Consider the following 26,075-nt stretch of genomic DNA (forward strand, 5'->3'; position numbering starts at 1 on the left):
TCATATAGCGTAGTCTGATAAGCATTTTAGCCAGTGTTAAAGTAGTCCAGTTCAAAACATTTCTCTGAACAAGTCACACAAGGCCATTTAGAAGACGTGCAACAAGTGACTCAGAGTAATTGCCGGAGATGAGCATCAGCCCTCATCTTTCACTCACACAGCTGTGCGTAAAAGCGCGCAAACGTTGCGTAAATAGACCTCGGCACAAGAACCGTGGATGTTGCTCTCTTCATCTGAAACTCAGCAGTGAGGTGTGATCCACTTGCACACAGATATTTATTATCTGTGTTCCTGGCTAAGTACACACAGTCTGCAGTGATGGAAACGCTTAAACTTGTTTTCATTTTTGTGCTGCTTCTGTCAAACGTTTTCTGTCAAGATATGGATGCTGACATCTGGAGAGAAGACATCGAGGAGGTAAAATTTTATAAACCTGCTGGCACTTTCTTTGCTGTCAGCGTCCTTTCAGAGTACGTATAAAGAAAGTTAAAACAAAGTATGTGATTATGATTAATGCTTAGGCTCAAAACCTTTTAATGAAATAATTTCTTGGATTCGGTTTCAGGCTTCTATTGTATTTTTTCTCATATGGAAAAAAGAGAATGTTTAATATTAAACGTCTTTATTTGCTTGTGTTTGTCTCATATAAGGAAAAATGGCCAAACTCTAAAGAAATTCAAGACATTTTAGTGAGAATGATCAGAAAACCAGGATCTCGCCAACATCTTGGATTTATGGGGAGAAAGGAGTCTGGTAAGACGATATGACGGCATTTTGAACAAATTTATGCAGATTTATGTTTTAAACTGCTCATCTACCCAGAGACAGTTCACTCATCCATTTAATTCTTCACAAACAGGAAAAACACGGACGGCACGTAAACGTAAGTTTTATAACTTTCTATTTTTTGCTTTTCAGTTCAGCATTATTTCACAGGTAAAAAAAAAAATATATATATATATATATATATATATATATGGCGAAATGCTGTTTTTCTTTCTAGGGCACAAATTTCAAACCTTTGTGGGTCTGATGGGGAAGAGAAGCTCTTGGGATTAAGGTATATTTCCCGCAACACTTTCATAAATCTAGTCTCACATCAGCTTACATTTGCCTGGTCAACTGTTGGTTTCATCCCCGCAGGAGCTCTGTGACCCGGCGTCGATTCAAGGCTGAAGATCGGAGAGAAAAACTAAATTTCCATCCGTGTGATTTGTCTCCATTCAACTTTTATAGTCTGTACATATTATTTAATGTATAAAATATCACATTTAGTGCCATTGAAAATCGCCCTAACACTTAAAGTGCACAGAGCGACACCTAGTGGTAAAACAGTGTCCTATATTGCCACTATAGAAATCATTTAATAATTCAAAATTACCAGAGCACGTGTTTAAATTGAGGGGCTTTATAAAAAAAATTAAATAAAAAGCATTATTTTATGTTTATGTTTCAGTCACAAAACTGGTGTTCTCCCCACTTCATAATGAGCACGTTTTCTCATAATAAATCCATCTTACTCTTCAATATCACAGGTTTATTAAGTGACTTTGTACATTACAAATGAAAAATAAAATTAAAAATACAGAGATGGAGTACATAGCCAAAGCAAAATGTGGTGTTGACTCTTCATTTCCCACTGATGGTTTCCGCAGAGTAACTGAAATAACATGTGGGCTGTTTTTATTTTATTTTTTACTATGTGTCCAGAATCACTGTTAATATTTGGAAGTGTTTTTCTTTAACAGTGGACACGCAGCTGTCAAGTCTCTGAGGATTTTTCTAAACATACAAAAGAAGTTATTACTTCAGCTGGCTCGGTATATATAAAAATAAACTAAAGTGAAATGTAACACTTATGACAATATAAATGGTGGTCCGAGGCTAGTGAACATAGCTAAACACACAAGAAAAAGAAAGCGTTATATTTCAGGGAAAAAAAAAGAAGCTTTAGCCATTTTTTGTTATCTATAAAAAGGCCCAAGGTGCATTTTCTCGTGTTTTCTACCGACAGTGTTTCGTTCTAGCCTGCTGCGCTGATGGGACGAGGGTTACAGGTTTAACAGGTACACTCAAAACCAAAACAAAACAAAGGATTCGTTAATGCCTTGTCCTTTTCTTACTTTGATACACATTTGAAGGTCAGGTTAAATGTTCATATACTTTAACTTTTCCTGTAAACAAGTATTTCAACAGAAACTGATTGTATTTGTAGGGATGAACCGATTGTGAAACTGCGGGCCAACACAGATGTTTAAAGGTTGGGGAAATTTGGCCGCCATTTATAAAGATTATTGGTATATATTCCATATTCAGCATTTCATTATCATTCTCTAACGATTTATTCAGCACAAAATTAAAGCAAAAGATAAACATTGGCGCGGCCCCAGGTAAATGATAAATCTACACACACCAGTCATTTAAAAGCAACCTTGGGAAGAAAGAAAGCAGCCGATTTGGGGGTGGAGAACAGTATTTAGTATAACAATAATAACATCAACAATAATAATAATAATAATTAAAATAATATGGAAAGTAAACATTCCTTGAGGATGATGAAGAAGATAATGGCTGTTCTTAGGCAGCCAGGGGGCTCTGCAGAGGCTGTTCTGGCCTTACATGCAGACCCCCCCCAGGCCCCCCTCACACACCCACAAATGCCCCCAGTGCGCCCTCTAGCAGCTGGGAGCAGGAGCACAGCTGTGCTGGCAGACAGAGCAGGGACAGAAGAAGAGGGGGAGGAGAGCGGGGAGAAGAGGGGAGGATAGAGGAAGATTGGGAGGAGGTGGGGTAACATCAGAGCCACACACTGGTGTCCTGACTGGCAACATTGGCAAACATAAATTTCTCGAGTGGCGGTGGTCCTGCCGACTGTCCTTAAAAGATCTTGCCTTTCTTTTTGTTTTTCTCCAGGGTCCTGAAGAAGAAGAGGGGAAAAGTCAGTGACACTTGTTCTACAAACACTTCATGTTTATTTATATATGTAGGTTATAACTGTGTAAAACAACAAACACCACTTCATTTGATGATTGCTGAATCTTTAACAACACTATTCAAAGTTCTTGACGCTCTGACGGAGGCTCTGTCTGCTGTGATGTGAGCCGATAAAGAAGAAACAATAAACCCATTCATATCACAACTGAGTGACCTCCCTTGCCCAATTTATCCAAATCACATTTCGAGTAAAATTATCAAATAATATACAAGCTCGAAGCTCAAAGCCTGGTTTAGAGCAGGAGTGGGCAGTTAGTTTTCCCAAAGAGCTACATGAGAAACTGGGAATGTTGAGCGCCTGAACTCAGTTCTACTCAATATTAATTTTATCCCTTTATAAACTTGCACTGGTGGCCCCTTGGGAAAATTAACCCCTGGTTTAGAAGAATGAGAACCTTTGGCTGGTTCAGCTGGCTAAAGTCCATTTTCATTTTTTGCAGAATAAACAGTCTTTAGTGGGGGTGGGCGATATAAACAATATAAATTTGGCCAACGATAGAGATTTTGACTATATCGCTCTATCGCGATAGCGCATGTTGATGACGTCATCAAGCTGCGCCTGTTTTGGTCGAAAGCATCGCAGCGGCTAAAACCATTATCATCTGCAAATTATGCCGGGCGACAGTCATAGCAAAGAGATGAAGCACTTTTGAAATATGGGGAAGGCCAAAAACTGCGCTTCCTCCACTTCCGTAACATTGATTCATTAATGTTGAATTCTCTCGCAGCTGCTCTATTCCCATGTTGTTGCAGTATATTAATAACTAACCTCGTATTGTGGATGAATAATCTCAGTTGTTCTCCTGACTGAAGTTTGGCCCGTGTATAGCAGCCTGCTATGCGATTGCATTTGTCCCTGACCACCAGAATCCCTCACGTTAACTTTTATCGAGTGGGAAAAAAAAAAGTTGGCGTTCATCCTCCAGCTTCACTGTGCTAATGTTATGCTAACATAGCTGTGTCGCTAGCAATCACGTAGCACATCATTATATACCAGGTAGTCCAACTTCAGTAACCCTGCAAACGCCACTGCTGTTTAGTTTTCTGTCTTCATTTATGTTGGAAGTGGTAGCAGAGCTGTACGTTTTAATTAGTTTCAAAAATCTCTCAGTCAGAACATGGTATGCCATGTTTAGGTGTAAACTAGCGAGCTAACTTCCTGTTAACTTCTAACTCCGTTAAATTTAATAAATTCTGTTTTCATGGATGCATGGATGTTAAACTTAATTGTTACACCCGTTAAAGCAGCAATGCTGATGATTTAATTAAAGATGAAAGAATTTAGACCGTTTTTAACTTTTAGTGTTCGTTTGACTTTGGGATCTGAAGTAAACGGAGTAATGGACCCAGTGTTGCCAACTCCTCAGTAAGGAAAATCGCTATTGGTTGTCCTAAAAGTCGCTAGAAGTCGCTAAATGACGTCATCGCCTAATTTGCATAATTGTAACCTATGTTGTTGGAGAGAGAAATAACATCGTGGAAGAGACATCAAGTGAGTAAAAAACATCCTAAATGCATTTAGAGTTTATTTAGAACTACAAATTAAATTTCTTTTAGCAATTATTGGTTTTTTTTAATGTCACAATTCCAACCCTGCTCCTTTACCCGGGCTTGGACCGGCAAAAGTGACCCGAAATAGGCACTCTGGTGGAGTTACTTTGTGTGTGTGTGTTTATAAGTAGTTTTAAACCTTGTGATCCACAAAACAGCATAAGAGTAAAAGAGTAAAAGAAGAACCGACTGCGTTACAGCACCCGCTGCTTGTTGAGAGTAAAAGCGATACGCGCTTTCATGTCTTTTTTTAGCGACTTTTTTTTTTTTTTTTTTAGAAAAAAAGTAGGGTCTGAAAACTCCCTAAATATAGCGACAAAGTCGCTAAGTTGGCAACACTGAATGGACCCAGATTACTCCGCGAAGCTCCGTAAAGCTCTGACAATCCATCAAGCAGTGCAGCTTACCAAAGTTGTACTAAAAAAAAATTTTATACAGATTTCTGCACGCCAAAATTGATTTGAGGTCAGTAAGCACAACCAGAATTCATACATAAGGCACACTCTCGATTTTTGAGAAAATTAAAGGATTTTAAGTGTGCCTTATAGTGTGGAAAATACGTTATACAGAAGAAAAGAATATATCGTGATATATATCATTACTGCACATGCTTCAAATTATATCGCGATATGAATTTTGGGCCACATTGCCCAGCCCTAGTCTTTAGCGGCTTTTTTTTTTTTTAAGCTACCACTTAACAAAATTATTGACCATACATGATACTGTTGGTACCTTCTCAAAAATCCTAAGTGTTGTGCTATTTTTTTCCAATGTTGTGAAACATTGTCAACAATCGTTTTTGTACTTATTGCCTTTTTACTGATGTGTCATTTTAAGGGTGTGGTCCTGCATGGGTCCATAGTCTTCTGTTTAGAGGATTATAATGGAAATTTGGCCACTGTGGAGACTACAGTGATCCATTCACATGCAGTCCATGTCCAGGGACTGAAACAACCACAGTCGAGCTCACCGTGAAGAGGAAGAAGAACGAAAACAACCAGGATCAAATAAACATTGATGAGTTTCATTCATCTACACAGAAGTTCTTTCAACATTATGACTTCTGTTTTTTTCTTTTTTGCTGTTGCAAAGTAAAAGGACTAACAGCACAAACACAGCAGCAGACAGCCACATGTGCACATGAATTTATTACAGAGCGAGAAAACCTTTATACTGTGCACATTAGGTAATGTAGTTAAACTTCATTAGAAAGGAAGTTAAGACATAGGAAGCTGCCTCCAAGTCCACTGTGTTTACAACACAGTGAACTGCATTTACCCTCTGCCAAAAATACCATAGAGTGCAACCTTGCTAAATACCCTAAATGGCACAAAAAAAATTTACATTCATACAACAATCTCACTCACTACACCACATTTCACTGAAGCAAAATAACACTGCTGCAGCTTTTTTACATGCATTTTTATGCTCCTGTTAGATGGTTTGCTTCCGTTTTGTTGTTTGGCCCTGAAGCTGACACACTTCCTGATAAACACACACAGCATAAAGGCTGAATCCAATCAAGTATTTAGAGGGCTGGTAGTCTGAAAAATAAACAGCATGTACTGTAATGCAGAATCTAAGAAAATGAAAAGACATAACCCACTAATCTATTTATTCCCCAACCCTGCAATGTGTGATGCATGCACAAACTTTGCATAAAGCTGAACCACAGGGTGTGACTATGATGATGCATATATACGATCTGAGCCCCGGTGTGTGTGCTGTACCTGGTGGCCTCCATCTGCTGCTGTTGCAGGCGCTGGTGGGTCTCCCAGTTTGCCCTTTCTTCCTCGAACACGCGTCTCTTGTCTTCCAACTCCTTGTGCTGAGCATCCAGGTTTTTTTTCATTTGTTCATGACGCCGTTGAAGCTAATAACAGAACAGAGGACGCTGTAAGCACTTTGGACTGAAGGCAGTGGCACACATGCAGGAAATAAGCCGAGTGCTGCACACACAGAAATGTGAACTGCCACTTTATCTGTGTTCCTGATACAGGCTCAGTTACACAGAAGGAGAATGAATAATCCTATAAAGAGACAATCATAGTGTCAAAGTGAGACCACGTTTTTATATTTTAATTCTTAATGTTTTCGAGCTTATGGCTAAATTTCAGTTTAGTGGCAGCTTAACACTCACAGGAGAGAAAAACACAGCTGATTAAAGAGAGAAAGAAATGAGCTGAAACTTTAACCTCGAGGGAAATTGGACAGCGAATGATCCTGCAAATCATCAGAAGCTCAATTAAATTTTTATTAGTCTGAAGGTTTATTTATAACTTTGACTCCAACTTCTATTTAAATTACAGTGACAGATTAATTATGTAGAATATTTAATCTAACACAAAAAAGTGATGTAATTTAAATACTTTTAAGATATCAACTAGGGATGTAGCCTCAGACTACACTCTGCTATTTAATTAAAGTTTTTATATTTATATATTTATATATTTATAAAGCACCAATTCCCAACACCAGTCACCGCATGGTGATTTAAATTTTAAAGGTAAAGAGCAGCACTTAACAACAGCGGTGGAAGATCTCCCAAAGCTATTTGGGGTGGAAGGGTGAAAGAGAAGAGTAAAAAGGACGAGACACAAAGCCACAGTAGTAAAGAGAAGGAAGAGGAGGGGAGGTGCTCAGTGTATCACAGGAAGTTCCAAACTAGGAGCTGGTTCCACCTGATACCTGAAGGTGCTGGCTTTTAGTATACCTTTTAGAAACTTTAGGAACCACAAGTAAGTCTGCATTTTAAGAGCGAAGTGCTCTGATGGGACAAATGTTGAGGTCTGTAAGGTATCACAGGAACTGATCACTGAGGACTTCAGTGAGACAGAGGCTGGATGAATGATTGACTGACATCCTCTCAACTGAGCAAATTCTCAAATAACCACTGGTGTTGTATTAATGAGACGACAAGTGCTACATCAACACCAGTCGGTGTTTGCATTTCACATATAAACCGCAAACGGGACACATCTTTTAAAACATGACTTATAGCCCGTGCTATAGAGGGCGTTGCATTTACATTTTGGTGCTGGTGAAACTGAGCTGTTCATGGAGGACTTTGAGCTAATAAAGACTTTAGAGAAATGCAGGAGAGAGAGGAGACTTAAGAACTGAATCCAAGTCTCAATACGTACTGTCAGAGATATGAAATGAAGGAAAATAAACATTTGTCTACACTGGTAGAATATTATCTACTTTATTAACATTATGAGCTCACTAAGTTTTGAGGATGACTCAAAGACAGAATTGGTATATTTTAATAACATTTGGTCTAATAACAGTTTTATAACTATCTGGAGCCAGTCTCCTGTCAGTAGCAGCTTGTATTAAACTGGATGTGAAGGCTATTATCTCTTCAAACATTCAAACATCTGCTTTCTAAACATCGTTTTGGGAGACGTAGGAATAAAACCTGCGTGCAAAAGAGCAACGTTCATGTGCGCAAAATCAACAGCGCGCTCTCTTATAGTTCCCCTCACACGTCTAACCGCTGAAACACGTCAGCATAAGAGGAAGGAAGGAGCCCAGACAGGCAACTTCACTGCTGCATGAATTGCAGAATTCATTAGCCTGTGTGTTTTACCTCTGCTTCAGAGTCTTTGAGCTTCTGCACTTTTTCCTTGACTTTCATCTCGAAAACCTGCTCCATCTCCATCTCCATCTTCTTCATCTTAGCCACATGCTCTCGTCTCTCTTCCTCCATCTGGGCCAGAGGACTCCTGTACAGGAAGCACGCGAAAACATGCACAAACAGAAATTTAGACGTGAACTACAGAATGTGACTAGCATCATCCTACTTATCAGTATATTCAGTATTACTAATGTTTCTAATCAGTAGAATGACTTAATTATGTGAGCTTTTTTAGTCAGTTTTGTCTGCAAATTAAAGTCTCATTTCAGCATTTCCTTTCCTCCAGATACTACTGCATGCAGGCTGGAACATCACAGAGAGAGAAGCAGGACAATGCTTGAAATGTAACCATGAGATGCATCAGTTTGGATCAAACCTTAAAAGTAATTTTATTAGAACTAAATTTGTCATCTGCTGAGCTCACAGAAACAATAAATCTATACAGCACATTTTCATAACTACAAGGAAATCTCGTTACAGTATTATTCCCTTTTTTCCAAACAAAAACAACAGGAGGGAGAAAAATAGAGGCACAGGTGAAGATTTAGGAATGGAGGATCCCAGGCTGCGACAAGAACATGAAAGCAACCACAAACCAATTTTGGGAACCAGAGGAGGGATCCAAAAGTTAATGCAAGGAACCTGTGACCACTGACAGCGAGTGGAGGTGGATTAACATTAGTAAAGCTCACCAGGCTGGTTTGTTGCAGTGTAAGTGAACAGAGACCTGTCATGAAGAATGTGGAGCGGTTACCTGAGCTTACAAGGAATGTAGCTTGTGGGAATAACAACTGGAGAGACGCCCGATTTTTTTTTTTTTTGTCATTTTTGTAAACATTTTCTATGTTTAAGTGTTGTTTTTCCCCAGGGAGGCTAAACAAATCTGAAGGGGGAAAACAAACAAACCCCCCCCCCCCTCCACACACACACACAAAACGTGTGCTAGTGGATGCTAGGTTCTTGGTTCTTCACGTTTTTATTATTCTTTATTTAAAAAGTAGTTTCACACAGCAGCAGGAGAAGCTTTGGTGTTTGATTTGAAATCATCAGCTCTCAGCTGGCACAAGTTATTTTCACATTTTTCTTAATTTGAATTTACTTATTTAAAAAAGGGGCAGCAGGTATATTGTTGCATCAACGTCCACCTTCGTTGTAGCATTTGTGTCACATACTAATTATGTAACAGGATGCAGGGCCTTGTTTCTATGATGACAACCACACACATTAGGTGCTACTCAAGAAAACCAGTCGATCAGAGTCGAGCCGAGCCGATCAGAGTAGGTACTAATGGAAAAGGGGCTTTAATGAACATATTCATGTAAATATGTTTTTTTTCCAGTCCTGCTGAAGCAGATTAGTTTGGAGTGTTAAAAGTCTTTAAAACTTTAAATCTTAATAGAAATGGTTTTCTCAACTCTTTAAGCCTGATACTTTCTATATTTAGTCATCATGCATGCCGCCTAACACAAATCAACATAACTTAGACATAAGTCCGGTTTTGACAAACGTTAAAATGCTAGGCTGATTGAGTGAGTCAGGTTTTATAATTCTGGTCAGGTGATAGATGGATTTTCAAAGTATCTCCAAAAAGTTGATTCTGTTCATCTGGATGTAGCGTTTTGTGGGAGAAACGTTTCGTCACTCATCCAAGTGACTTCTTCAGTCTCAGATTTTCAAAGTAGACTACTCGTAAAGAAAGGCAACAGGCTGCCAGAGACATTTTTGTTTCGCATACCTGTCTGCCTCATTTCAAGAGCACACTATAATTAGAACATTTTCAAAGCTTCACCTGCTGTCAGACTGTCCTTTCCGACAAGGAAGTGAAACTGTTACACTCCACCAGCTTATGTGGACTAAAAGCTAAACACCCAACACGAACATCTGTGGGCTGAGGTAGACTGCCTACAGTTACAAAGCATCTGCCGGCTGGTACTGTGAGAATAAATGCAGATGTCTGTAACTGTCTGCATACTATTCTGCTAATATATTTAAATAAATAGGCACACAATAAAACATTTCTGCGACAGAACAAGAAGTGTTCCAGATTTATGTTTGCAGAGTGGCACACATGCACCAGTCAGACTACTTTCATATCTGGTGTAGCCAGTTTTGTGTGTTACAGAGGAAGTGTAATGCCCGTTTATCTAGTACACCAGAGGTTTTCAAACTGTAGGGTCACTTAAGGTGGAGTACGGATGATAAAACTAAGGTGAATATGTGCAATTTTTATCGGGAGAATAAACAACAGTTTGCTGGTGTTATCGTACTAACCATCATTTTTTTACTAAAATTAAAATTTGTAGTTAAATTGCTAATATTTACAACAATTGTGCAGTGTAAACCTTTATTTCTGTCTTCTAAAAGTATTAAATAAGTGAAAATAATTGCTTAAGTTGCTAATGTCAGTTAAATCTCTAAACATACATGCATTTTTGGACTGGCATCACTTCCTTCTGCAAACTGTAGATGCAGAGGGAGAGTGGAGAGGTTGGAGACTGCAGTGGAAACAAGACCTGCAAACACTAGTATGGCTTTGCTGGACAAATTCTTCATACAGCACAACTTAAATTATATCTATGAGAAAGATACTGTTTTATTCTATGGCTATATATTTTTTTCTAAAAGTGATATATTGCCCAGTACTGGTAACCGCTTAAAACATCTCATGCGCAGGTCTCTGCTGCTAATCCAAGCAGCAGCAGCAGGTGGAGGCAGCAGTGACTATATAGAAGTGGAAAAATTGTCGATTGGAAAAATTGAAAGCATCACAGTCCTGGCTGGTAAACTATGGTGACCAGGAGGTGAGACCGTTCACAGTTTTCCTCCTCAAAACCTTTACTGAGGAAAAAGTAGGCGGGGGCAGACCAAAGTCAACAAGGGGGATAGAAACCACCCAAATACAGCCGGAGAGGAGAGGAGAGGAGAGGAGAGGAAGGATGTGAAGATGAAGATGTTATAGGTCTCAAAAATACTGAAAAAAAAATTGACTTACATTCCATCAACTGTGTCAAGTCTAAAAAACAAAAAACAAAACAAAAACACAACCAAACACACAGACACAGACACAGACACACACACACACACAAAGCATGCAATGATGAGATCATGCACTAAAATAAAACAACACTTATTAGTTTGTGACTGAAGCTATTTTTCACTGCAAAATGGAAAAAAAAGTGTGGAAAAAATAAGTGTCAGCTTTGTGAGCTGCGTGTCAGACACACTCAGCCGTCGGTCAAATGTTTAGATGTGTGTTAGCATCAGCAACATGGAGCTAGAGTTTTAGCAGTGTGTGTTAGCCATTTGCTTATGAATGTATTAATGACAATTAATCATTGTGTTTTGAATCCAAGCTTGAAATCAGTGGAAAATTAGTAGAGTGGTAAACTACAATTAAAAAAAAACAACAACAGTATTTTTCACAAATCGCGATCACAGGGTTCAGTGAAAGAAGTCATCCTCCAGCTTTGTCTTTCCCTGTTGCCTGGAACCAATATACTTAAATAAAATAAGGATATGATTACATAATGTGATAACACAGCCATCTGCAGTCTCCTATGTGGCAAATGTTCATCCCACTGCTTTCAGAAATCTATTCCACTTAAGTTAACACATGCAAATTTGAAAAATTAAGCTTATGTAAAGTCCAAAACACATGAAATATCAAAAAAGTATGCATGAAATGGGTTCAACACAAAACTGCAACACATTCTGCAACATCAGAATCAGCAGAAATCAACTTGATTCTATTAACTTAATTAAAATACACTATCTACACTGTGTGTGCTCTAAACATACAATGCTTTCTGGTATACCCTTCCTTCAGTGCTACGTATTAGCTTCATTATGTGTGATACTAAATCCAGATACTAAATGTGATACTAAATTCAATTTAGGTTGAAAAACGCAGCTGTTACTCGGGCAGTTTAACAGCAGAGGTAACCTCAACCCCTTTAGCTACAATTGATGTGTGTAGTGCCTTTTGTCTAGGACTTACTTGGTGGACAGCTGTCCTTTAGCCTTGTTGTTGTCCACTCCATTGTAGGTGACAGCGGCCAGCTTCCTGCTGCGATAGTTTTCATAATGGACATTGTTTGTCACGTCTTTCAGGTCCTGCATGTGAGTTCTGGGGTGGAAAAAGAAGAATATATATACTTTAACTGCGCTTCGAGTTATACTATTTTTTTTCTAAATGTTCTTAATGATAATCGTAGTTACTTTGAAAAACGTGCAACATTATCAGTTGAGGATGAACTGGCTTAAACTGCAGCTGGTGATGCAGAAGATCACCAGAGCAGAAAGGGGACATACATTGCATGTACATACATTAGCTGCAGTCTAAACTGGTAGGCTGGACCCAATTTTTTTTATATCCAACTAAACCTTAAATGTTAAATGAAAAAAAGAAAAAAAAAAAAAAAAAGGTTTTTGAGGAACACAAAAACCAACTTAAATGATATAGGGCCTCAGGAAATGTCTTTAGTTACAGTCTTAGTCACTGTGGTGAAATACCCTGGAGAGACTTTTGTGCAGGTGTTTAACGAGACTGGGAACTTTTAACATTTTAAACCACTACTTAAAAAAACAACAACAAAAAAACCCACTACAAACAATTAAAAATAGATCTTTAAAAACTGAAGTAAACACGAAAACCATCTAGTCAATCAAAAATTCAAAACAAAATTACAAAAACAGGTAATGGTGGAAAAATGATACATTAACTATCTGAACCCCGGGTTAACCCCGTACCAGTGTGAGACAAGATTCTCTCTGCGAAAGCAACTAAGTGAAACTGATATTACACCAGTGTGCCTGGCAAGGGAAACATGAGATGGGACAGGCCAGAACGGAACTTTCAAAATAAGACCGGGCTGGTTGTCCAGTCACTGATTGTGTTCTTTGAAAAAGAATATTTGTCTTATTTTTTAGATTATGAAAATTTAAAAACACCAAAGCAATGCACTAATGAGTGATGTAATAAGATCTGTGTAGGAAACAAGGGTTATATCATGAGGTCTTTTTTATTCTTCAGTACCTGATGAGCATATCCCTGAGGATGGTGAAGTCGCAGTGGTCACTGTTTTCAACTGTAATGAAAAGTAAGACATCAGTCAGTTATCAGGATAATTTTTTTTTTTTTTTTTACATAATCTTGTTTGTAGCTTAGACTCAAGTAACAGTTGCAGTCTAATCCAATAAACCATGCAGAGAAACATGCATGCACATGTTTCTAGGAACTCTGTCCCATCATAAGACTCTTTTCATTTGCTTAGATGCATTTATTACACATTCTGTCTCTTACCTTCTGCAACCCCCCAGGGGTACTGTCTCCCTCTAACTCTCTTGCCGTTCACTTCGATGATGGTGTTGCTGCCTACCACAGCTAGTGGCAACTTGTCCTAGCAAAAAACAAAGCATTTACCCTCAATGATTTTTTTTTTTGTTTTAAGTATTTCAAGTATATGAACCTGTGGTTACAACACACTAGAAGACACTTACTTTTATTTTTTTGACCAATCTGTTCTCCTCCTCGTCATCCGTCTCAGGAAACTCATAAATCTTTATTTTATGTTCCTGGATTTCCCTCATGATCTATCAGGAGGAAAGAAGGCCGTTAAGTCATTCTGACAGACAAGAAAATGGTTAAACAAGAAGTACAACGTCAGGGTGTCATTTGTAATGTGTCTGTTCAGAGGACGGTTTATATTGGTAACTGTAACATTTTGTGGGGGGGGGGGATTCCAAGCAGGTGAGTGTTAAGTTGTCTTTGACACCAGCTACATTTGTAACACAAAGTTAAGTTTACAATGTTGGCCAAAACAGAAGACTGATCTTACGGTGGATTGATGACATTTTTTTTAACAAAAAGGATAAAGAACCTTACACACACAAAGGTTGTGTAGACCTACTACCACCATGCTCAGGACACTACATAGAAACGCAGTGCTAAATTTAGCTCTCTGCAATACCACCTTGTTTTTGTATTCACTGACAAATGCAACACCAAACATGGTGTTTTCTACTCTATTATCATTCGGCATCAGCCATGCCAATGACCACAAGGGAATTTAAAATAAATAAATAAATAAAGGAGCCTCTGACATAGTTGTTCTGCAGGACTTTGCAGCTGTGGAAACCACTGACCTGCTTCTTAAACTGCTGGCATTCCTCAGGGGTGAGAGTGTCTGCTTTAGCGATGAGGGGGATCACATTCACTTTCTCATGCAACCGTTTCATAAACTCGATGTCGAGGGGCTTCAGTCTGCAGAGATCAAAATACAGCTTTACATTTCATTGAAATAATTCCAGACGTTTACAGACACAATGACTCAGTGCAGCACATTAAAGCATAAAATAAACTGCCAAACTACTGTTGTGTGTACTCCTCGCTATATATAGAAGCTACTAGGATAGTTGAGGGCAGACTGGTTTTTGACTACGGCTTCTTGATCGGCTCTTTTGTAAACTAGATAAGTTGAGCTAAACTAAATATAGAACTCCTTTACACCTTATGTTTGTAATATCAGGGAATATGACCTCTCAGTCATGGGGAGGCATTGCTATTTTTGGTTGTTTATGAGCTGGAGAAATACCGCAGTACCTTTGGATTTCACTTTGTATTTTATTATCAAACACAATCATGTCTTCTATTGATTCTTTGAGGTTAAAGTCTAAATGTGCCTTGAAATAGAATATGATGCTTTAAGATAAGACTGATATCATGTGGTTATGCAGGCTTGTATACAACACAGTGCTGCTCTTAAACTCTTTGAGACAATCTGCAATGATGCAATGCAGCAATGAAAAGCTACTTAATTGAGTCCATTTCATAAAGGAAGTTGGTATGGGTGAAAACACACAGGTAATCTGGACTTTGATAATACATTAAACAATGCAGACAGTTTATTGGCACATGCCGAGTGATAATTTAGCGACTTCACACACACAAAGATCACAGAAATCACGCATTAAATTCCTGAAAACAGGGTCAGAAGGTGTGGAGTTTTCCCAACTTTGACTCCACACAAAATAACCACAGGAATTTCAGTCTATCAACGCCCTCTGTGATTTAACACCAGTCTGGCTAAGCTAAACGTGTCCCAGATTTATCTCTTTACTGAGAAGAAAATAATGTGGAACCCAGACAGACATATTTCCCACACTGTCTTGTACAAATATTGTTACATATTTTATCAAAGAAAGGGAGGGAGAAAGGAAATCATAAGTGGTACAGCATTAGCAAAACTGGTGTTGAAATAAGTTCATTTTAATGAATACATTTCAAAAGCTAAATAATTCTTCTAAACATCAGGGTTAAATCGTGTTAAATAATCAAGAGCTCAAAGAAGACCAGAATAACTGATCTTGTGCTGTGCTGATAAAAGTATTTTTTAACCCAATATTTGTCATTCATGTCTCTGAAGAAAAATTAAGGCATGACTATAATTCAGGATGCGTTCTTTGTGCGATTCTGGGACTTTACAGATGTATAAATCCTAATGCTAATATCCTTTAAGTTTTTGCAATTTTTTTGGTTAATTTATTCTGAATCATTTCCAGGGAGACCTTATCTTAAAAAAATAAGCATTTAGCTTGCACAAAATCAGTCTGACAAAACAAACAGCCAATCAGATAAAAGAAAACATGTCAACTTATGCAAATGTCAGCCAATACAAATACGCAGCCAGTCAGTGTTTCCCTAAAACTATCCAACAGAAAAACAGATGGACGGAAAAAAAATTCAGTTTTATGTTAATAATGTAATGTACTCGCATTTATAAAGTGCTTTTCTAGTCTTACTGACCACTCAAGGTTCTTCAGACTACAAGACGCATTTTTAACTACATATTGAAAAGCACATTATTCTGTCACTCTATCCAGCTCACATCCATGGACAATTTAGAATCGCCAGTTAACCTAAAATGTATGTCTTTGGATTTATGGAGGAAACCACTCTGCCCGCACACGCGCCACAGGGAAAAAAAACAGGCAAGCTCCACACAGAAAGGCCCCAGCACTAACTGCTACGCCACACACGTCACCAATGATGCAGGAAAGGATTTAAATATACTGACCCAATTATGTAAAGGTATCATGTAAATTAATATTGATAATATGACCTAGATTTAATATTATACATAATTCATGCATTAGTGCAATTTGGATCCAAAAAAAAATTGTCGTAAAAATTGAAGGATGGAAATGTTACCATTATATTAACTGCTATCCATCATTGACCGACCACCCTTGGCACAAATTACACTTTGCACTTTGTTAAACAGAGCGATTCTGCTTTACTACCACAATGGCAGGAAACTGTTCGCACCTACAATACACACCACACCACAGAAGAGACTCCTCTGCTGTTAACTTAAACCCTGCACTGTCCACATCACTTTATACAGTATTACAGTGAGTCACTTTTATGTCATCTGACATCTGCTGTGCTTGTTTTTTTCCTATATTTAGTTACTTTGTACCCACTCTGTAACACTGCTTGCTAAAAATCTAATAGCTGCAATCAAAAAAAAAAAAAAAAATCAATAGCATCCTACAGCAAAATCCACAACCACTCAAGTTTCCCTTGTATTTTATATAAAGTCTTCCTGGATGCTAATCTTGCAATACTTTGAAGTCTTGAACTGAATTCAGTGATTTATGAGACTTTTCTAGACCTGCAGATAACCTCGACGTCACGTCAGCCCCTCAAACCCCAAAGGAAAACCAGGGTTTAGCTGCGGGGGTTGTGAATGCCAGAGCATATCACAATGTTGGAGGTCATTGTGCGGCTGTGTGAGAGCAGTCAGCTCTGTTATGAAGGGGTGCTCTGTGAGTGTGCAGTTGTGTTTATGCCAGAGCATACGCTGCCCATCCTCAAGGATAAAAGTAAAGCTTGTGTGAGTACAGATCGCGGGCTTGTACAAACACAATGTCTCACAGAAAGCAGACGAGGACACAAAGGAGGACAGAGCCTGGTTCACAGCTTACAGTAGGTCATGATCAGCAGATTGAAAGGCATGTGAGTAAGCAGCGATATTTGCATATTAATGAAATCTGCAAAGCCACACAGCAGACACAATAAGGTCAACAGATGTGACAGAGAGCAACCATTCACTTTAAAAGGAATAAAACCAACTCGTGCATTTATATACATTTTTAAGAGGTTTTTAATCTTGTTCCCCCCCCCGAGGGCAGGAAATAACCACTAGAGTTTCTCACGTTCACTACTCTCACACTTTCTCATCTTTAACCAACATGCATCATCCATGACACGTAGACACACATAGAAAAAAGGCCATATGAGCACACCAGCCTGTTATAGAAGACATGGTAGCTTATGAATGATAAACATTATAATTAAAATTCCACAGTCATCTTTTTGTCATCAGTATCATCTGCCGGGCATTGAGCCAGCGTCTCAGTATTGCTTAGAACCCCCACACACTTATTTCTCCTTTTAACAGGCCCACTTTTAACCCTTATTTTGCAAGTCAGGCTGACTCAGTCTCACATTATCACTCACAACAACAGCTGGGGTGGGGTGGGGGAGTCTAGTTGTAGGACAAAAATAATGTCAAGATATGAATTTACTGCAGAAATTTAAGCAGTCCAACATGACTACCGCTCAATGCTGTTAGTTTCAGAAGCAGTACGCACATCTAGCACCTCCGTGAAAGCCATATTAAGTGAAAATGCTCAGGGAGGAAATGCTACACTACCGACCGTTCTCTGAATTTTCCAGGCTGCACAATGATCTCAACCAGCAACCTTTTCTTCCACTCACAACCCTGCTTCACTGACCTTTGAGGCACTACTGACCCTTCATTTCCCTCCTTACACTATTTCCTCTCACTGTTCACCCTTCCCCTTACTACCTTTTCCCTTTTCCAGTCCAATGCTTTTCATCCGCTAACTTCAAACCCAACAATCATGTGGCAGTTTAAGAGGTTAATTCTCTCTGGATATGCTTGTAGTAGCATTGTATAGTGTTAAAAGAGGTTCTTGATAACAGTTGTCTTTAACGGAATCTGTGCCCTAGACTCACCCATGTCCTGAAGGGGCAATGAAGTAAAGGCAGCAGTGGATTCGGCTGTCGGGCATCTGCCTTCTATTCACTCGAGATTCTGAGTTGAGGTAATCCTCGAATTTGCTGTCAATGTGATCGATGACTGGCTGCCAGCTGTGTAATACAAATTACAGCTTCAGTTAAGAAACAAAGACCCAGCAATAACTTAACAGGGAAACATTTCACTAGTGGACTCGAGTGCCAAAGGTGCACATAAACCATTTTATGATTATTACTTGGATAAAAGCTGTTTCAGCAGGAATGTATCACTTTTTAAGATAGGTCAATTAGATTGCTCTTTATAAATAATCACACAGGTATAATCAGGTATAAGTGGACTTTAGGAGTCTGAAATTGCCAAGAACTGTTTTCTTTCCCCCTTTCTTTCCCCTTCTATCTCATTTGTTATTTTCAAAATGACAGGGTCATCAGACCAGCTTTTATCATGTCCTGTCCAAGTTGTATGTGGCAAAATGTAATGAAGTTAAAGGATCATATTTAACAAGTGTGTGTCTATAAAACAACTCTGGAGTCTTTGGTCTGTCATGATAAATGTGCCACTACAATTATCTGATGTTCTACATTATATATAAGTCAAAGAAGTGTGAAGAAGTTTTTGAGGTGTATATTTCACTTCCCCATAGTCAGAAATAGATATTAAGAATAAAAAGTTGATCAAGTGGTTTAAATAGGTGACATTTATTAATGTGATTCTGGCAGATAATGGGATTTTTCACAATAATGAGCCAAAAAGACAAACATACAAAGCACTTGAATCCACTTTTGAAATCTGCGGAACTGCTGCACCCTTCTTCTGAATCAGGAATGTCAGAGAGTAGCTTTGATATTTTAAGGATTACAAATGAAGGTGGTGGTGACCCTTACCAATTACTATTATCGACAGCATCTCCAAACCCTGGGGTGTCAACTATTGTAAGCAGCAGCTGGACACCGCCTTCCTTTATTAAAACTTTCGACTGCTCCACCTGTCAACGAAGAAAGAATGACAGGAATGCTAAGTTTTACTTCTCCCATAAACTGCACCTTTGAAACCAAACCTGTTTAGTAGGTAATGAAAACACAGTATGGAAGGAGTGGTGTAAAATGATCATCACGTTAAGGTAAGTGTATCTAAGATTTCAAAACTCATACAGAAAATATTTGGCAATGGGCAGCATGTAGCAACATGCCTTCACGTATTGTGCTATTGATAACTATTCTGAAAAACCAGAAAGGCTTTGAAGCAAGAGTCACACAGCACTTTAGGCTTTTAGGATCTAGGACGGTGTTTTGTAATCAAGGAAAATTAACATGAAGTCATGTGGTCAGCTGACGGAAAGTCTGACTTGTTCAAACAATTGTGAGAATAATTTCACAAACTGGGAGAAAAATTTAAAAATAACAAAACCTTTTCAACACCCCATGACTCTCCCCAGCTTCCAATATTCAGATACATTTCATGATGACAAACACCATAGTAAAAACCATATTTTTTTTCCTTAATTGCTCAATCTGCATGGCATACATTCAGGCTTTTAAGACTTTTTAGTGTAGTATTTTAATATCCCATTTTGTTTAGAAGAAAAACGTTACATGCATCACCCCCAAAAAGCTGCCTGGTACTAAATAATAGCAGAGTCTGACAGTGATCCTTCAGCTTTACCACGTCTATCACATATAGGACAATGAATGAAAATATCTCAATTTAATCTCGTGTTTATTATCAGTACCTCTCTGGATATAGCGGTCCCAATGATAACTGCAATATTTAAACAATAAAAACTCAAATTATCTGCAGTGGAACATTTTCTTTAATATCTGATTCAGGTCTGCTGCCACAAGGACAGATAAAGAAAAACTTTTATACCACAACACCTGTATTGATTAAAGATAAAGTGATATTATTTCAGCCCAGCACATGCTGTTGCAGGTTTAACTGATTTTAAAAGAGATATTTTTGTCAGTGTGTACCTGCACAGTCTTTTTGATTCTGTGTGATGGTCCAGGATACTCTGCTGAATACAGGTCTGTTAGGAACAGAGAGTTGATCAATGTGGACTTGCCCAGTCCAGACTCACCTGTAAAAAAAACAAACAAACAAAAAAACCCCAAAACAAAACACAGTGAGATTGTGAGACACAGTATCACTCAGAATAAGAGGTTTAAAATCACTTGTAATACAGCTATACAAAGTCTACTGCTGGCATCTTCCACACAAGAAAAGACCATGTGTCTAACTGGGGATGCAAGTAACATTTGCCCAAGACATTGATCCATTTGGGTTACCAGTTAAAAGGCTAAGAAAACAACATGAACAATGGCTCTTGTTATGTGCAGCTGGCTGGCTGTGGAGTCCAGGAGACTTCTCATGCTTGGTTTTCCATTGTGTGTCCAGTGTCCAAGCTCCCAGAGAAAAGGATCATTAGTGGAAACGACCACTGGCACTGCCCGACTTTGCTGATGGCCATAAGTCAATATTTAACGAGCCACCATTTATGCCAGAGCTACAAGCAAAGGGTAATGTGTGGAGCTCGTACTGTGTCATCGGTTTGTTGTACATTTTATCACCATATGCAACAATGAGCGAGAAACTGCGATCTGAATGCCTGACAAGCCTGTGAAATGAGCTGCTGAACAGGTTGTTGGGTCATGTGATTTTATGAGGCATGCAGAGATCTGCCAGCCAGCCAGCCACCGGTGGTGATGCCATCTCAATTTCTCCTTGTGCTTCCCTTTATCTTTTATCCTTGACTCCTATCACACCGCGCTGGTGACGCATTGCGTTGTATGTGAACAGCACTGCAGGGACATGTGGGCTCGCAGCTAGTTGGAGCCAAGAAAAGCTGAGTGTGAGTGTGTCCGTGAAAGCGGGTGATACCATAAAAACAATAGCCACCATTTAAGAGACACAGAAAGCCCAGAGGACCTCCTCTTCTTTCCTTGTTGCAAAGCCATTTGTTTAATCTTTTCAGCAATTATCCCCAAAATGAAGATATTTGTTACAAACAGAGCGAAGCATTCACAGCCCCCAGAGGCCCACTTGGTCACTATCCAACAGCAACAGAAGTGAGGGGGGAGCAAAAGTGATCTTCTGCTTCAACTATCTAATAACAACATTTAAGAGACAGCTCACTAACAGTTTTGAACATTTATTAGCAGCAATAATTAAAGCCTGTAAAGAAAACTGTGCATTGTTAATGCAACGAGAGACGTCACTCTCGTTGCATTAACAACGCACAGTTTTCTTTACTGGCTTTACTTAGATGCATGCTGGGTATGAATTCTCTTGGTCCCACCACAGGAAATGGCTTTGACCCTAGGATACACTGTCCCTCCAAATACGGCCTCATCAGCCAAGGAGGATCTTGGCACAGCGTCAACCACCACATCCGAGCGCTGTAAAAGAATGTCTGCATTTCTGATTCGCTGAGTGCACTTTTAGATAACTCCAACCCAAATGCTTCTTTGCTGAGAGACAGTGTCAAAGATCTGACATCGAGATGAATTCGAACAGGAATGCAATCTGCGCCCCTCCTCTTTGACTCAGCAATTAACACTACAAAGCTGGGGGTCTGCCCCTTGTGTATAAATATGGCTGTGTATACACACACAAACCCGTCTCTCTCTCTCTCTCTCTCTAAAACAAACCACACAGTGAAGGATGTGAAAATGCCAACCGCAAAGAATACAATGAAATGATTCAAACAAAACAGGGGAAAACTTGAGTGGCGAGCAGCGTGTGTTCTTACCCACGACCATCAGGGTGAACTCAAAGCCCCTCTTCACCGACTTCCTATAGACTTGATTCGGGAGGCTTGCAAAGCCAACATATCCTTCTAGGTTCTTCTGTTGCTGTAAGAAAGTTAAAAAAAATTAAACCACAAAAATCTAATTTTCTAAAGTGTAAAACAAAAAGTTGTGAACAAACTATGTTGCCTGAATTGAAACAGACTCTCCACTGTGTTGGATTAAGAAGAAAAAGTATATTCTCACATCTTTATTATGCAACTGATTAAGTTTACACTGAAAGTATTCAGAAGCCACAATATTCAAGATGTGTTATAAATTTAAACCATAAAGCCCAGAATGGAGCTGTACACATACACATCAATGTTGGGCCCTTTATCAGCCGTGATTTCATGCGTGATATGAATATTTCAAATACCTACATACTGGTGAATAGACTAAACATCCACAAGGGCTTTCAAAGTCGTTTAAATGTATTACACTGTTGGCCACTTGCTAATGAGTGTGTTTAGTGTATCAGCTGTGTACCCTTATCGCTCATGGCTTGAACCATAATACTCATATACCTTAATATAAAACAACAATACATACTGTAAAATTAACTCTAATCAACAGGGCATGACACAGACTCTAAAACAAAAAACTCTCTCTAAAGCTATAAAAATTGCCATGAATGGCATGCTGGGTAATGTTAGCAAGCCAGGTAGCATTTGGGAGGGGCTCCATTGCTGAGTTTAAGAACAATACAGACAGATGGAGGATAAAGAAAGGGGAGCAGAGCTGCCCGGAGACAGGGGCCGTGTCTGCTGTTGGGAAGGTTTAAAGTTTTAAACGAAAGAAGGAGACCTGTTTTGCTTCCTTTCTGGTCATGCTGATTCTGTGCTGAAATTTCACACAGTGACAGAAGACCAGGCAACGCAAAGACAATGTGCTATTCAAGGCTAACTGGTGTTTCTACCTGGAGGCAAAATTATTTGGGCAACAAAATTTGGAAGACTATGTTCAAAAAGAGTTTAATTCAAAGTAGCTTTTGAGGCAGAATTTGTTTAACGGCAACAAAAAGGTGCCATTACATCTAAGTTAAAGGTATAACAGGCAGAATGACTCTAGAGCCTTGTGCGAAATATTTCCTTTAAAATCAAAACTTAAGAGTAGGCTTTTTAAAATGTTTTTAATTGGATATACGTCTGACAAAAAATGTCATTTTAAATCTATATAAAGATCCAGTTACACTAAAATATTTAAAATAGTACCACAACACACCCTGAAAATACCACAAAAATTTTCTTTATAATGTCCAGCGTAAGTTAATACCACCATAGTTTATTTTTTGTCAATGTTCTGTCTTGTTCAGTCACTTGTCTTTGGTTTTCCACAGTAAAAAGGAAAAACAATATCAAGCATCACACATTCTGGTTTGTATTCTGAGAAGCTTATCTGCAAAAGACTGATGAAAAAAATACTGCAGTCCAGTTACATTTCAGGCATGAAACATATTTTTTATACTTACAGCTGTTTGGCATTGATGGACGTAATGAAATCCCAGCGTGTGCAGGAAGAGCCAACATTTCCAGGGACACAAAGAAACACAGGGGAGTGCACAGGAAGACAAACAAAAAAATAATTTAGAAATCTCAGGCAACCTGACAAACCAACTATCCTGTCTCCAGAATCAGCTTCTTTAGTTGTGAGGCCTGAAGGCAAAATAATTCACGATCTAAGCAATACAAGCCCGTTTTTGCTCCTGTAATATCAGTAGCACCATAAAGCAAGCTTCACCAACTGCTGCAGATTTTTCTTTTTGCCTGTGGCTATAAGAGTATTTCTGCTTCTTACACCAAAGCATCTCCTGCCCACCAACAGCAGCCCACGTGTCTTTTGTGTGATACCAAGACATAATGTGCTGATTTGCCTACCAGAAATGCAATTTAATTTCAGCCGTATCATACTGCCTTAGTTTTGGAAATACTGTAAATTAGGTTTTGCAGACAGGCATTACCAAACAGGTAATTCTTTTAAGTATGAAAATATGAGAACCGACATTTTAAAACTACAACCGTGTGTTTCCTTTCCGGTATTTCGTGATAGGGCTGCTAAAGGAAGTGGTGGCAGGTGAAAGCTAAAGTTTGCTTGTGCAGATTTTAGAAAGCTCTGCTCCGTAGAACACCAAATCTGGTGTTTCAGTTTGACACAGCGACACGGGGGTGGGGGAGCAAGTACAGCATTCTGACTTAGAGGCCACGGTCTGAAGCTAATGAACTTAAAAGTCAAAACATGAACTCTGAGGTACTAGATCCACTTTAATCCAGATTAGATGGCAGCATTGCCTTCCTCCCCCTCCTAACTTGCCACATCCCCCAGAGTTGGCTTTGACTGCCTAACCCAGATACTCCAATCATGGGAGTTTGATCAAATTATTGATCACGCACTAATGCAGCACCCATTCCTGGCTAAAAAGAGCTTTAAAAATTATGGCTTTGCGACTGCGACAACGACACACACTCTCTTCTACATAGTGCTACTTAATTCTTTCACACGTTTAGAAAAAATGCTAAACCGAAAACCACAACAGCTCAACGCTTCTTGAGGTTGAAAGCATGCAACTTAGCATTAACGTGAGCTGTTCAAATCCGAAATACGACACCAATTTAGCTCATTAGACAAAGTACTAATATTTGTAGACAGGCTTTGTAAAAACAGTGACCGGTGGTTAAGGTGTTAGCACATAAAACACATAGAAACGTTTAATGGGAGACTTTGTCGAAGAGCTTAAGACAGGAAATGACACTCCCGTTAGGTTATGCAGCCTGCTCGCGAACCGAGGCTAACAACTAGCTAGCTACAATCCCACTGGAGGCGGGCGACTGGGCGTTGGTTGCTCAGACAACTACACAAGCTAAACCAAGCGAAAGCCAAAATGTTAAATAGTGAATTCCGTTAACTGAAATCATCACGGTTACAGTTTAAAACAATGTTTTCTGAAAAATTTGTGACATTAGCTGCCTGTAGCGTTCTCACCCATAACGTTGACGCTCCCTGCCGTCTCAAACACCGATCATTCACAAGCCGACATTCCCCTCACTGCTTTTGCTTGAGTTACGCACAAAGAGGCACGCAGCGCCTCCCACACTCCACGAAACTATGCCAAAAATGAGACGTAAACGTGTACGTGAATCACAAAGGGGAGGACCACTGCAGTCTCGCGATGACAATTCGTTTTCTTTGAGTGCTGGTGTGATCTCGCGAGAATAAACCACAGCCGAAACAAAACTCATTCTTTCTTTGTTTCTTTAGTCACAATCTTCTTTTCGAGCACGTAAAATCAGTTTCCCATCCTTCTCAGTTTAGTTACACGTGGTCATAGGTTTTACTCGAGAAATGGAAAAGATACATTACAATTAGTGGCTATGGAGATCCTCCCCCATGAATTTTTTGCGCACTTCATTTCCTGCATTTTCGTGTGTTTTTTATGCGGCAGTTAAATATTTTCTGCCCCGTTTTATGGCGGAAAAGTTCTTGATTCTGTCAAGGAAACATATACTGGGGAAACTCATTTTGTGTTGGTCTCCATATATTATTCTCACCTTTAAAAAACTAGCATCACTGCTAGACATATATAAAATACTTTTACTTTTTTGTCTTTCTGAGATCAGCAGTAACTTGCTGTGCTTAACTGTGCATGTGTTGATATTTCTAGCCTATTTTAATTTATCAACCACTCAATTTTTTTTTTAATTTGATAGGGACACAGTAGCCTATAGTCACAATACAAAGTATGGGGCTGATGTGCTGCACAGAGAGTTAACAGGATGATTGAAAACAAGGATAAACAAACATCTTTAGATTACCTTGCAAACTTTGCAACAACACATCTAAAATCAAAAGGCAGTGGTTCAGCTTAATTTGTTTATACTACTGGCATCTTCCACCATCCCCCTTTTGCAGCCAGAGGCTAGACTGTGCATCTGCTGAGTAAGATCACAATGAACAACGTTTACCACAAAAATATTCAGCAACTGTATTTACTCATAATTCCTATTTGTTGAGTGAACTAGTGAGTGAAGGAGGACTTGCCAC

The 26,075-nt window shown here is 39.0% G+C and overlaps 2 protein-coding genes across 3 annotated transcripts; one reads left to right on the top strand and one right to left on the bottom strand.

Moving 5' to 3' along the window:
- The first annotated feature begins 227 nt into the window (after window positions 1-227).
- Window positions 228-1,934, top strand: LOC120732863 (protachykinin). 2 transcript variants are annotated; one of them, XR_005695695.1, is made up of 5 exons: window positions 228-417; window positions 651-753; window positions 860-883; window positions 1,004-1,060; window positions 1,144-1,934. XR_005695695.1 is itself a non-coding variant. In XM_040030738.1 (4 exons), exons 1-4 carry the CDS (start codon window positions 319-321, stop codon window positions 1,057-1,059), a joined length of 282 nt encoding a protein of 93 aa, XP_039886672.1. In that variant the 5' UTR covers window positions 228-318; the 3' UTR covers window positions 1,060-1,079. The 2 variants fall into 2 exon arrangements, 1 of the variants encoding a protein (XP_039886672.1); XM_040030738.1 differs by lacking the exon at window positions 1,144-1,934 and having other exon boundaries at window positions 1,004-1,079.
- Window positions 1,699-25,148, bottom strand: sept7b (septin 7b). Its single transcript, XM_040030737.1, has 15 exons — window positions 25,017-25,148; window positions 24,569-24,570; window positions 22,001-22,103; window positions 20,223-20,329; window positions 19,137-19,237; window positions 18,231-18,365; window positions 14,330-14,447; window positions 13,685-13,777; window positions 13,488-13,584; window positions 13,221-13,272; window positions 12,183-12,311; window positions 11,178-11,198; window positions 8,138-8,273; window positions 6,276-6,418; window positions 1,699-2,917 (listed from the first exon to the last, which is right to left on the bottom strand). The coding sequence occupies exons 1-15, from the start codon at window positions 25,018-25,020 to the stop codon at window positions 2,878-2,880; spliced, it is 1,281 nt and encodes a 426-aa protein (XP_039886671.1). The 5' UTR covers window positions 25,021-25,148; the 3' UTR covers window positions 1,699-2,877.
- Window positions 25,149-26,075: the final 927 nt, after the last annotated feature.

The sequence above is a fragment of the Simochromis diagramma genome, unplaced genomic scaffold, assembly GCF_900408965.1.
Source record: "Simochromis diagramma unplaced genomic scaffold, fSimDia1.1 OVJJ01000361.1, whole genome shotgun sequence".
NCBI lineage: Eukaryota > Metazoa > Chordata > Actinopteri > Cichliformes > Cichlidae > Simochromis > Simochromis diagramma.